Source organism: Poecile atricapillus, chromosome 2 (genome assembly GCF_030490865.1).
Source record: "Poecile atricapillus isolate bPoeAtr1 chromosome 2, bPoeAtr1.hap1, whole genome shotgun sequence".
Classification (NCBI taxonomy): Eukaryota; Metazoa; Chordata; class Aves; order Passeriformes; family Paridae; genus Poecile; species Poecile atricapillus.
In genome coordinates, this window is record NC_081250.1 from 1,716,033 (window position 1) to 1,728,802 (window position 12,770).

At 40.7% G+C, this 12,770-nt stretch overlaps 1 protein-coding gene across 3 annotated transcripts in view; it reads left to right on the forward strand.

Annotated features, from left to right (window-relative positions):
• Positions 1-12,770, forward strand: part of ALS2CL (ALS2 C-terminal like) — a 44,192-nt gene that overhangs the window by 15,826 nt on the left and 15,596 nt on the right. For 2 of the 3 annotated variants that reach the window (XM_058830436.1, XM_058830434.1), the window contains exons 11-18: positions 1,862-1,927; positions 3,009-3,107; positions 4,361-4,519; positions 4,742-4,853; positions 6,724-6,801; positions 8,195-8,235; positions 9,136-9,309; positions 10,207-10,294. In XM_058830436.1, the coding sequence (XP_058686419.1) occupies positions 1,862-1,927; positions 3,009-3,107; positions 4,361-4,519; positions 4,742-4,853; positions 6,724-6,801; positions 8,195-8,235; positions 9,136-9,309; positions 10,207-10,294 (817 nt within the window). The remainder of the gene's footprint in view (positions 1-1,861; positions 1,928-3,008; positions 3,108-4,360; positions 4,520-4,741; positions 4,854-6,723; positions 6,802-8,194; positions 8,236-9,135; positions 9,310-10,206; positions 10,295-12,770) is intronic. The other variant, XM_058830435.1, reaches the window with a different exon arrangement.

The window sequence follows — 12,770 nt, forward strand, 5'->3', positions numbered from 1 at the left end:
TCCATTTGGAATTGGAAATTTGATTGGAATTTCAAATTGGAATTTTATTCCAATTCCATTCGGGAAGGAATTCCTGGCTGGGAGGGGCTGGGCTGGAATTCCCTGGAATTCCCTGAATCCCTGGAAGTGGCCACAGGTGGGATGGTGGGAATGGCCCTGGGATGGAATGGGAATGGGATGATCCCAAAATCCCAAACTGGGGAAATTGGGATTGGGATCGGGATCAGGACTGGAACTGGGATGGGTGGGGAGGAGCCGGAATTCCCAGAGATTTGGGGCTGTCTCTGAATCCCGGGAATGTCCAGGTCGGGCGCTCGGATCAGCCTGGGACTGTGGGAGGTGTCCTCAAAGCATTCCAGGATTTTGGAATTCCATTGGAAATCAGGGATCCGATTTTCTGGGATGAGGCCGGAATTAAATCCGGGTGCGGCTGGAGCGGGAACCCGGCAAGGAGGGAAATTCCAGGATTTTGGGAATTTCATTTTTATCCTGGAATCCCTTTCCCAACCCCCAAAATCCACGGAATCGCCGATCCCTCAGGACTGGAATTCCGGGCTGGGATTGGATTAATTCCAATTGCGGTTGGATTAATCCCTGTAATTAATTCGGGATCAACAGCCAGGTCGTAAAGGCACCTCCAGAAAATAATTTTGGGATTAGAGAATTCCAAAGGATTCTTCCCACTCATCCCGGAATGTTTTCCGGGATTAAATCGAGGCCTGGAGGTGCCTTTTGGCTCTCCGGCCTTCGAGGAATTTTTTTGGTTGGAATTTTTCCCCCTAAAATCCGGGAGTTGATGAAGGAAATGGAAAGGAAATTCCAGGGAAAGAATCTTGGGAATGATCCAATCCCAAACTCCGCTCAAAGCTGCAGCTGAACCGGCCTGAATGTTAATTAGCGGCCTGAATGTTAATTAGACTAATTAATATTGGCTGGGATTTGGGAGCTCCTGTTCCCCGTGGGAATGTTGGGATATTCCAGGGGGAATGTTGGGCTGGATTCCGGGGAAAAAGGGATTCCAGGGATTTAAAATTCCAGGAAAAAGGGGATTCCAGGGGCTCAAAATTCCAGGGAAAAAGGAATTCCAGGGATTTAAAATTCCAGGGAAAAGGGGATTCCAAGGATTTAAAATTCCAGGGAAAAGGGATCCCAGGGATTTAAAATTCCAGGGATTTTAAATTCCAGGGGAAAAGGGGTTCCAGGGATTTAAAATTCCAGGATAAAGGGAGTTCTGGGGATGTAAAATTCCAGGAAAAAGGGGGTTCCATGACTTTGACATTCCAGGGAAAAGGGGATTCCAGGGATTTAAAATTCCAGGGGAAAAGGGGGTTCCAGGAAGTTAAAATTCCAGGGATTTAAAACTCCAGGAAAAAGGGGATTCCAGGGATTTAAAATTCCAGGGAAAAGGGAATTCCAGGGATTTAAAATTCCAGGGAAAAGCGGGTTCCAGGGATTGAAAGGAAGAAGTGATGTCCCTAGTGGGAATGTCAGGATTTTCCCTATGGGAATGTCGGGATATTCCATTTGGGAATGTTGGGATATTCCATGTGGGAATGTCAGGCTGCATTCCAGGGAAAAGTGGATTCCAGGGATTTTAAATTCCAGGGAAAAAGGGGATTCCCGGGATTGAAAGGGAGAATGTCGGGATGTCCCATGTGGGAATATTGGGATTTTCCCCATGGGAATGTCAGAATTTCCCCATGGGAATGTCGGGATGTTCCAGGTGGGAATGTCAGAATTTCCCCATGGGAATGTTGGGATGTTCCCCATGGGAATGTCAGGAATTTCCCAATGGGAATATTGGGATGTTCCATGTGGGAATGTTGGGATATTCCATGTGAGAGAATTCCCTGCATTCCAGGGGGACGCTGAAGTGGAGCGACGGCCGCAACCACGTGGGCGATTTCCGGGACGGCCGGGAGCACGGGTGAGCCTCGGAAAACGGGATCTCATTCCCAGATTTCCAAAGAAACGGGATCTTTCCATGCTGGAATTTTCCATCCTGGGATTTTCCATCCTGGGATTTTCCCTTTCTGATGTTTTCCATGCTGGAATTTCTTCTGGGCTTTTCCATGCTGGAATTTTCCATGCTGGACTTTTCCATTCTGGAATTTCTCAAGCTGGGTTTTTCCATCCTGATGTTTTCCATGCTGGAATTTTCCGTGTTGGACGTTCCCTTTCTGGGCTTTTCCACGCTGGAATTTTCCGTGCAGGAATTTTCCCTGCTGAAATTTTCCACACTGGAATTTTCCATGCTGGAATTTTCCCTGCTGGAATTTTCCATGCTGGAATTTTCCCTGCTGGAATTTTTCCCTGCTGGAATTTTCCCTGCTGGAATTTTCCATGCCGGAATTTTCCATGCTGGAATTTTCCCTTCTGACCTTTTCCATCCTGACCTTTTCCACACTGGAATTTTCCATGCCGGAATTTTCCATGCTGGAATTTTCCCTTCTGACCTTTTCCATCCTGACCTTTTTCACGCTGGAATTTTCCATGCTGGAAGTTTTCTTGCTGGAATTTTCCCTGCTGGAATTTTTCCCTGATGGAATTTTCCATCCTGACCTTTTCCACGCTGGAATTTTCCCTGCAGGAATTTTCCATGCTGGAATTTTTCCTGCTGGAATTTTCCCTTGCTGGAATTCTCCACGCTGGAATTTTCCATGCTGGAATTTTCCCTGCTGGAATTTTCCATGCTGGAATTTTCCCTTCTGACCTTTTCCATCCTGACCTTTTTCACGCTGGAATTTTCCATGTTGGAATTTTCCCTGCTGGAATTTTCGATGCTGGAATTTTTCCTGCTGGAATTTTCCCTGCTGGAATTTTCCCTGATAACCTTTTCCACGCTGGAATTTTCGATGCTGGAATTCTCCACACTTGAATTTTTCCTTGCTGGAATTTTCCCTGCTGGAATTTTCGATTCTGGAATTTTCCCTGCTGGAATTTTTCCCTGCTGGAATTTTCCCTGCTGGAATTTCACCCCCCCGAGCATTCCCGCGTATTCCCGGCAGGTTCGGGATCCGTCTGGTCCCGCGGCGCTCCGAGGATCGCTACGACTGCTACAAGTGCCACTGGCAGCAGGGCAGGATGAGCGGCTACGGAATCTGTGAGTAAGTGAATTCCAGGGCTCGGAATTCCTGGGAAAAGGGAAGTCCAGGGAGTTAAAATTCCAGGGGAAAAGGGAGTTCCAGGAAATTGACATTCCACAGTTGGATTCCAGGGATTTAATATTCCAGGACTTGAAATTCCTGGGAAAATGGGGTTCCAGGAATTTAAAATTCCAGGGAAAAGGCGATTCCAGGGGTTTAAAATTCCAGGGAGAAGGAGGTTCCAGGAATTTAAAATCTCAGTGTTGGATTCCAGGGAAAAGGCGGTTCCAGGGAATGAAAATTCCAGGGAAAAGGAGGTTTCAGGGCTTTAAAATGCCAGGACTGGATTCCAGGGAAAAGGGGGCTTCGGGGATTTAAAATTCCAGGACTGGATTCCAGGGAAAAGGGGGCTTCGGGGATTTAAAATTCCAGGGAAAAGGGGGTTCCATGGGTTTAGAGTTTCAGGGAAAAAGGGGGTTCCAGGGATTTAAAATTCCAGGGAAAAGGGGATTCCAGGGAATTGAAATTTCAGGGAAAAGGGAATTCCAAGGAATAAAAATTCCAGGGCTGGATTCCAGGGAAAAGGTGGTTCCAGGGATTGAAAATTCCAGGAAAAAGGGGGTTCCCATGGATTGAAAGGGATGTTGAAATGTTCCCTGAAATCTCAGAACCTGCTCTGGAAATGCTCAGTGGGCGTTTAGAATTCCGGAATTGTTTGGGAGCTTAAGGATGATCCCGTTCCCATCCCATTCCATGGGCAGGGATTTTCCACCATCCCAGATTCTCCAAACCCCATCCAACCTTTCCTTGGACATTCCAGGGATCCAGGGGCAGCCACAGCTGCTCTGGGAATTCCATCCCAACCAGGAATTCCTTCCCAATATCCCATTTCCCAGTCCAGGGAAGGAGCTGGTTCCAAGCTCCGGATCCAATTTTCCAGCCTGGATTCACCAAAGCAATTCCAAGCCCCGGCGTTGATTCCTTGGATAATTCAGGAATGTCCACTTTTGGGAATTTTTATTGGGATTTATGGGAATTTTTGGTGGAGTTTGTGGGAATTTTTGTTGGGAATTTATTGGGATTTATGGGAATTTTTTGGAGGAGTTTGTGGGAATTTTTATTGGGATTTACGGGTGTTGCAGCGATCGAGGATCCAATCCAAATAGTTGGAATATTTTGGGATGGATGAGCTTGAGCTCCTCATTTTCCTGGTTTTCCACTCCAGGAGTAGAAATATTCCCGATGGAATCCAATATTCCCGGATTTTCCGGCAGGTACGGGGACGGCCAGGTCTACAAGGGTTACTTCAAGGATGACAAGCGCCACGGATTCGGGATCCTGGAGAATTCCTCGGCTCAGAATCCCTTCAAATACACCGGCCACTGGGAAAAGGACAAAAAGAGCGGATACGGGGTCTGGGAGGACAAGGAGAGGTAAAAGCGGGATGGATCCGAGGTGTGGGACAGCTTCGGGATCGCTGGGATCCATCCTGGATGTTTGGGATGGATCCGTGGAGATGGAAGGCTGGAATTCCTCGGGAAACATTCCCGGAGTTCCGTTTGCGCGGGATAAACCGGGAGGGACGGATCCGACGGGGGGGGAGAGGCGGGAAAAGCAGGGAAAAATCCATGGATGGGGTTTTGGTGGCATTCCAGAGGGGAGCGGTACCTCGGGATGTGGTGGGATGACCGCAGGCACGGAGACGGAATCGTGGTGACGCACTCGGGGCTCTGCTACCAGAGGAGGTTCCAGGCGGATAAAATGGTGGTGAGTCCGGGATTTCCATGGAATCCGGGAATCCCCGGCACCGGGAATTCACCGCGTGGGCCTGGGGGGAGGCTCCGGTCTGGAATGAAATCTCGGAGGATGAAGAGGGCTGGAGATCAGGGAAAGGTTTTGATCCTGGAGGGGGATGGGGATGGACATTCCCAAGGGAATGGGAGCTACAATATCGGATCCTATCAATCAGATTGGATCGGATCAGATCGCATCATATCAATCATATCATATCAATCATATCATATCAATCATATCATATCAATCATATCAATCATATCATATCAATCATATCATATCATATCAATCATATCATATCAATCATATCAATCATATCAATCATATCATATCATATCATATCATATCATATCAAATCAATCATATCATATCAATCATATCATATCAATCATATCATATCATATCATATCAATCATATCATATCAATCATATCAATCATATCATATCAATCATATCATATCAATCATATCATATCATATCATATCAATCATATCAATCATATCATATCAATCATATCATATCAATCATATCATATCATATCATATCAATCATATCAATCATATCATATCATATCATATCATATCAATCATATATCAATCATATCATATCGTATCATATCAATCATATCAATCATATCAATCATATCAATCATATAATATCAATCATATCATATAAAATCATATAATATCAATCATATCATCATATCAATCATATCATTTCATATCATATCAATCATATCATATCAATCATATCATATCAATCATATCATATCATATCAATCATATCAATATCAATCATATCAATCATATTATATCATATCATATAAATCATATAATATCAATCATATAATATCAATCATATCAATCATATCATATAAAATCATATCATATCAATCATATCATATCATATCAATCATATCATTTCATTTCATATCAATCATATCATATCATATCATATCAATCATATCAATCATATATCAATCATATCATATCAATCATATCAATCATATCAATCATATCATATCAATCATATCATATCAATCATATCATATCATATCATATCATATCAATCATATCAATCATATCATATCATATCATATCAATCATATCAATCATATCGTATCATATCAATCATATCATATCATATCAATCATATAATATCATATCAATCATATCATATCAATCATACCATATCATATCCATCATACCTATCAAATCAATCAAATAAATCGGATCAATCAGATCAATCTAATCACATCAATCAGATCAATTAAATCACCTCAATCAGATCAATTAAATCAGTTCAATCAGATCAATCAGATCACATCAATCAGATCAATCAGATCAATTAAATCACCTCAATCAGATCAATCAAATCAATCAGATCAATCAGATCACGTCAATCAAATTAATTAAATCACATCAATCAGATCAATCAGATCCATCAGATCCATCAGATCAATAAAATCAATCAGATCACACCAGTCAGATCAATTAAATCAGATCAATCAGATCAATCAGCTCAATCCCATTTTCCAGAGGGAGCCATTCCAGCCCTGGAATTTCCTGGCTGCTTTAGGGATGAGGAAACCTTTGGGCTTCAACTCTGGAATAAATCCCAGAGGGAAGAAAATCCCCAATGGATTCCCAAAGAAAATCACAGTTTTCTTGGAATTTTCTTGGAATTTCCTCAGAATCACTTCCCAAAGAATTCCCTAAAATATCTTTCCTAAATTCCTAGAATTCCTAAAATCGTTTGGAATTTTCCCAGAGAAAATCGCTGTTTCCTTGGAATTCTCTCGGAATTTTTCCCAAAGAATTCCCAACTTTTTTCTCATCCCAAGGGCTCGGGAATTCTGTTCCTGGAGGACGGATCCGTCTACGAAGGGAATTTCACGGAAGATCTGACATTTGTGGGAAAGGTGGGAATTCCCTCCAAAATTCCATATTCCCAAATTTTGGGAATATTCCTCATTCCCAGAAGGAAAGCCAAAGCTGGGAGATTTTTGGGAATATTTGGGATTTTTGGGAATAATTTGGGATTTTTAATGACTTATTTACCGCAGGTTTTGGTGGGGTGGGGTTTTTTTGGGGGGAGGTTTTTATTGGGATTTATGGGAATTTTTGATGGAATTTTTGGGAATTTTTATTGGGATTTATTGGAATTTTTGGTGGAATTTTTGGGAATTTTTATTGGGATTTATTGGAATTTTTGGTGGAATTTTTGGGAATTTTTGTAGGGAATTTATTGGGATTTATGGGAATTTTTGGTCGGGTTTGGGGAAATTTTTGTTGGGTCTTTATTGGAATTGATGGGAATTTTTGGGGGGGATTTTATTGGGATTTATGGGAATTTTTGGTGGAATTTGTGGGAATTTTTAGGGGATTTTAATTGGGATTTATGGGAATTTTTGGTGGAGTTTTTGGGAATTTTTGGGTCGTTTATTGGGAATTTTTGATTGGATTTTTGGGAATTTTTGGGGGCAATTTTTATTGGGATTTATGGGAATTTTTGGCGGAGTTTTTTGGGAATTTTTTGAGAGTTTTCTCGGGATTTATGGGACATTTTTGATGGAATTTGTGGGAATTTTTGTAGGGATTTTATTGGGATTTATGGGAATTTTTGGTGGAGTTTTTGGGAATTTTTGTTGGGATTTTCTTGGGATTTATGGAACATTAAATTAATAGTGGGGAATTTAGTAATAAATACAGAATTTAGTAATAAAATTTAATAATAGAGAATTAATTAAAATTCAATAATAAAGTTAAATTAAAACAGGACATTAAATTAATAATGGGGAATTTAATAATAAATAAATTAATACCAGAAAATCTAATAAATATTAAATAAATAATTAAATTAATAATTGGGAAATTAATAACAAATAGAGAATTTAATTATAAAATTCAATCATTAATTAAATCAGGATATTAAATTAATAATGGGGAATTTAATAATAAATAGAGAAATTAATACCAGAAAATCTAATGAATATTAAATAAATAATTGAATTAATAATGGGGAATTTAGTAATAAATACAGAATTTAGTAATAAAATTTAATAATAGAGAATTAATTATAATTCAATAATAAAGTTCAACTAAATCAGGATATTAAATTAATAGTGGGGAATTTAATAATAATAAATAGAGAATTTAATACCAGAAAACCTAATAAATCTAAAATTAATAATTAAATTGATAATGGGGAATTTAATAATAAACAGAGAAATTAATAATAAAATTCAATATCAGAATAGATCATTAAGAACCGATATTAATCAATATTAATTAATCACTCTTTGCTCTGGGCAGGGCCGGCTCTCCCTGGCTGATGGCTCCGGGCAGGCAACGCCGTGAGTGAGGAAATCCGGGAATTCTGGGGATCCCTGCGATCCATCCCGGAATTGTGGGGATCCCTGGGGTTCATCCGGGATCTCTGGGAATTCTGGGAATCCCTGAGATCCATCCTGGAATTGTGGGGATCCCTGGGATCCATCCAGGATCCTTGGGAATTCCGAGCTGGGATCCTTAGGAATTCTGGGAGTGCTTCCCGAGGGGTTCTGGGTCCATCCAGGAATTGTGGGGATCCCTGGGATCCATCCGGGATCTCTGGGAATTCCGGGCTGGGATTCTTGGGAATTCCAAGGGCTCTTCCCAAGGGGTTCTGGATCCATCTGGGATCTCTGGGAATTTCAGGCTGGGATCTTTGGGAATTCTGGGAGCGCTTCCTGAGGGGTTCGGGATCCATCCGGGAGTTGTGGGGATCCCTGGGATCCATCCTGGATTCTTGGGAATTCTGGGCTGGGATCCTTGAGAATTCCAGGGGCTCTTCCCGAGGGGTTTTGGGTCCATCCAGGATCCCTGGGAGTTCTGGGGGTGCCTCTGGATCCATCTGGGATCTCTGGGAATTCTGAGCTGGGATCCTTGGGAATTCTGGGGCACTTCCTGAGGATCTCTGGATCCATCCAGGATCCCTGGGAATTCTGGGGGTGCCTCTGGATCCATCCGGGATCTCTGGGAATTCCACACTGGGATCTTTGGGAATTCCAGGGCGTTTCCCAAGGGGTTTTGGGTCCATCCAGGATTCCTGGGAGTTCTGGGGGTGCCTCTGGATCCATCCGGGATCCCTGGGAATTCCGAGCTGGGATCCTTGGGAATTCCAGGGGTGCTTCCTGAGGGTCCATCCCTGTGCAGATTCCAGGCTGGGAATTTGGGAAGAACACGGAAAATCCCAATCCCGGCTCCTTTTCCAGGCAGCTGGGCCTGAAGGAATTCCCGGTGGAGAAGAGATGGGCGGGAATCTTCCAGCAATTCCAGGAATTTCTCCATTCCGGCTGCAAGGAGGAAACCGAGGAATTTTTCACGGGATTCAACATCCAAACGGGCAAGGAGCTGAGGAAATCCCGGGAATTCCTGTGCGGCCAGGGGTATGGAGAGAATCCTGGGAATTCCTGAGAAAATCATGGGAATTCCTGGGGAAATCCTGGGAATCCCTGGGGAAATCCTGGGAATCCCTGGGGAAATCCTGGGAATTCCTGTAAAAATCCTGCGAATTCCTGAGGAAATCCCAGGAATTTCTGAAAAAATCCTGGGGATCCCTGAGGAAATTCCAGGAATTCCTGTTCGGCCAGAGAGGAAATCCTGGAAATCCCTGAGGAGATCCCTGGGAATCCCTGACAAAATCCCAGGAATCCATGAGGAAATTCCCAGGGAATACCTGAGGAAATCCTGGGAATCTTGTCCTGTCAAAGTGGAAATCCTGGGAATCTCTGGGGAAATCCCAGGAATCCCTGACAAAATCATGGGAATTCCTGAGGAAATCCTGGAAATTCCTGAGGAAATCCCGGGAATCCCTGACAAAATCCCAGGAATCCATGAGGAAATCTCGGGAATCCCTGACAAGATCCCAAGAATCCCTGAGAAATCCTGGGAATTCCTGTCCTGTCAAAGAGGAAATCCCTGGAATCCCTGTGGAAATCCCTGGAATCCCTGTGGAAATCTTGGGAATTCCTGAGGAAATCCAGGGAATCCCTGACAAGATCCCAAGAATCCATGAGGAAATCCTGGGAATTCCTGTCCTGTCAAAGAGGAAATCCTGGGAATTCCTGAGGCAATCCCGGGAATCCCGTCCATCCCAAGGATTCCCTCATTCCCATCCAGGGCTCCGCTGCCATTCCAGGAATTTTCCGGCTCCTCCGGCTCCGGAGGAATTTCCCAGCGCAGCTGAGCCAAATCCAGGAGATTCCCAGGGATTTCCAGGATTTTTCCCGTCCCTTTGGAATTTTCCGGGTTCCCTTTTCCGTTCTCACTTCCCGGTTTTCCAGAGGCGCCGAGGAGCTCTCCTGGAGAAACGGGAATTTCCCGGAGGAGCTGGGCCGGGAGCCGGAGGCGCTCCGGAGATTCCTGGAGAAGGTAAAGACGGGAATGATTCCCAAATCCAAATGATCAACATTCCCTAATTAACCGGTTATTAATAAATGATTTAATGGATCATTTAATCAATTAATTAATTAATATTTAATTATTTACTAATTTGATTAAATAATTAAATAATTATTTATTTCATATTTAATTCATTTATTAAATATTCCATTAAATTGGAATAAAGAAAATTATTTTTAAAAATATATTAATTAATTAATTAATTAAATATTTAAATCTAATAATTAAATATTAAAATATTTCCTATTTAATTAAGTAATGGAATGTTCCATTAAAATGGAATAATGAAAATTAATTTTTTAAAAAATAGTAAATTATTAATTAATTAATTAAATTTAATGATTAAATAGTCAAATATTTCATATTTAATTGAGTAATTAAATGTTCCATAAAAATGGAATCATGGAATAAATTAATTTTTTAAAAAAAATATTAAATTAAGAATTTAATTGATTAAATTATATAAATAATTATTTAAATTTAATAATTAAATATTTAATATTTAACATTAAATTAAATAATCGCTTATTCCATAAAAATGGAATAATGGACTAATTTATTTTTAAAAAATTAATTAGTAATTCAATTTAATAAATTAAATAATTGTTTCAATTTAATAATTCAATATTCAATATTTCATAATTAAATAATTACACATTCCATCAAAATGGAATAATGGAATAAATTATTTTTTAAAAAAAATATTAAATTAATAATTCAATTTAATAAACCAAACAAATAATTATTCCAATTTAATAATTCAATATTAAATATTTCATATTTCATTAAATAATTAAATGTTCCATAAAGATGGAATAATGGAACAAATTAATTTTTTAAAAAAATATATTAAGCTAATAATTTAATTTAATAAACTGAATTATAGATAAACTCATAAGTAATATAATATAATATAATATAATATAATATAATATAATATAATATAATATAATATAATATAATATAATATAATATAATATAATATAATATAATATAATATAATATAATATAATATAATATAATATAATATAATATAATATAATATAATATAATATAATATAATTAATTCAATGTAATTAATATAATAGAATATGTTAATATAATACAATATACCATAACATATTATTTAAGATAAATTAATAGCTAATAATTAATTTCAATTAATTAATTTCAATTTATTAATTCAATAATTAATTGAAGCCCAATTAAGAACCCCCAATTCCCAGTCCCAGCCATTCCCAGCCCCTTTCCCTCCCCCCTTCTCCCTCCGGAACATCCCAAAAACCCCAGCGGGAAAACCGGAACCCAAAGCGGGGACAAATCCCAAATCCCCCCGAGAATTCCCGAGGAATTCCGGCCATTCCCACTCCTCCCTTTGGATTCCCTGACTCAAATCCCAAAACTCCTCTATCCTGTGGAATTCCGGCCGTTCCTGCTGCTCCTTTTGGATTCTGAGGCTCAAATCCCAAATCTCCCTGAGAATTCCTGAGGAATTCCGGCCATTCCCGCTTGTCCCTTTGGATTCCCAGACTCAAATCTCAAATCCTCCCTGAGAATTCCAGCAGAATTCCTTTGGAATTCCGCCCATTCATTCCCACTTCTCCCTTTGGATTCTAAGGCTGAAATCCCAAATCTCCCCGAGAATTCCTGAGGAATTCCGGCCATTCCCACTTGTCCCTTTGGCTCCACAGGCTCAAATCACAAATCCCTCCAATCCATCAAAATTCCATTGGAATTCTGCCTTTTCCCGCTGCTCCCTTTGGATTCCCTGACTCAAATCCCAAATCCCCTGAGAATTCCATCAGAATTCCATTGGAATTCCAGCCATTCCCTCTATTCCCTTTGGATTCTGAGGCTCAAATCTCAAACCTCCCCGAGAATTCCATTGGAATTCCGGCCATTCCCACTTCTCCCTTTGGATTCCCAGGCTCAAATCCCAAATCCCTCCAATCCAGTGGAATTCTGGGTGAATTTTGGCCATTCCAGCTGCTTCTTTTGGACTTCCAACCTCAAATCCCAAATCCCCCTGATCCTGCAGAATTCCATTGGAATTCCAGCCATTCCGGCCGCTCCCTTTGGATTCCCAGGCTCAAATCCCAAACCCCCCTGAGAATTCCAGCAGAATTCCATTGGAATTCCGCCCATTCCCACTCCTCCTTTTGGCTTTTCCAGACTCAAATCCCAAATGTCCCAGAGAATTCCTGAGAAATTCCAGCCATTCCCACTTCTCCCTTTGGCTCCACGGGCTCAAATCCCAAATCCCTCCAATCCAGTGGAATTCCAGAAGAATTCCATCAGAATTCCATTGGAATTCCGGCAACTCCCACTGCTCCCTTTGGCTTTCCCAGCCTCAAATCCCAAAACTCCCTGAGAATTCCATCAGAATTCCATCAGAATTCCGGCTATTCCAGCTGCTCCCTTTGAATTCCCAGGCTCAAATCCTGAA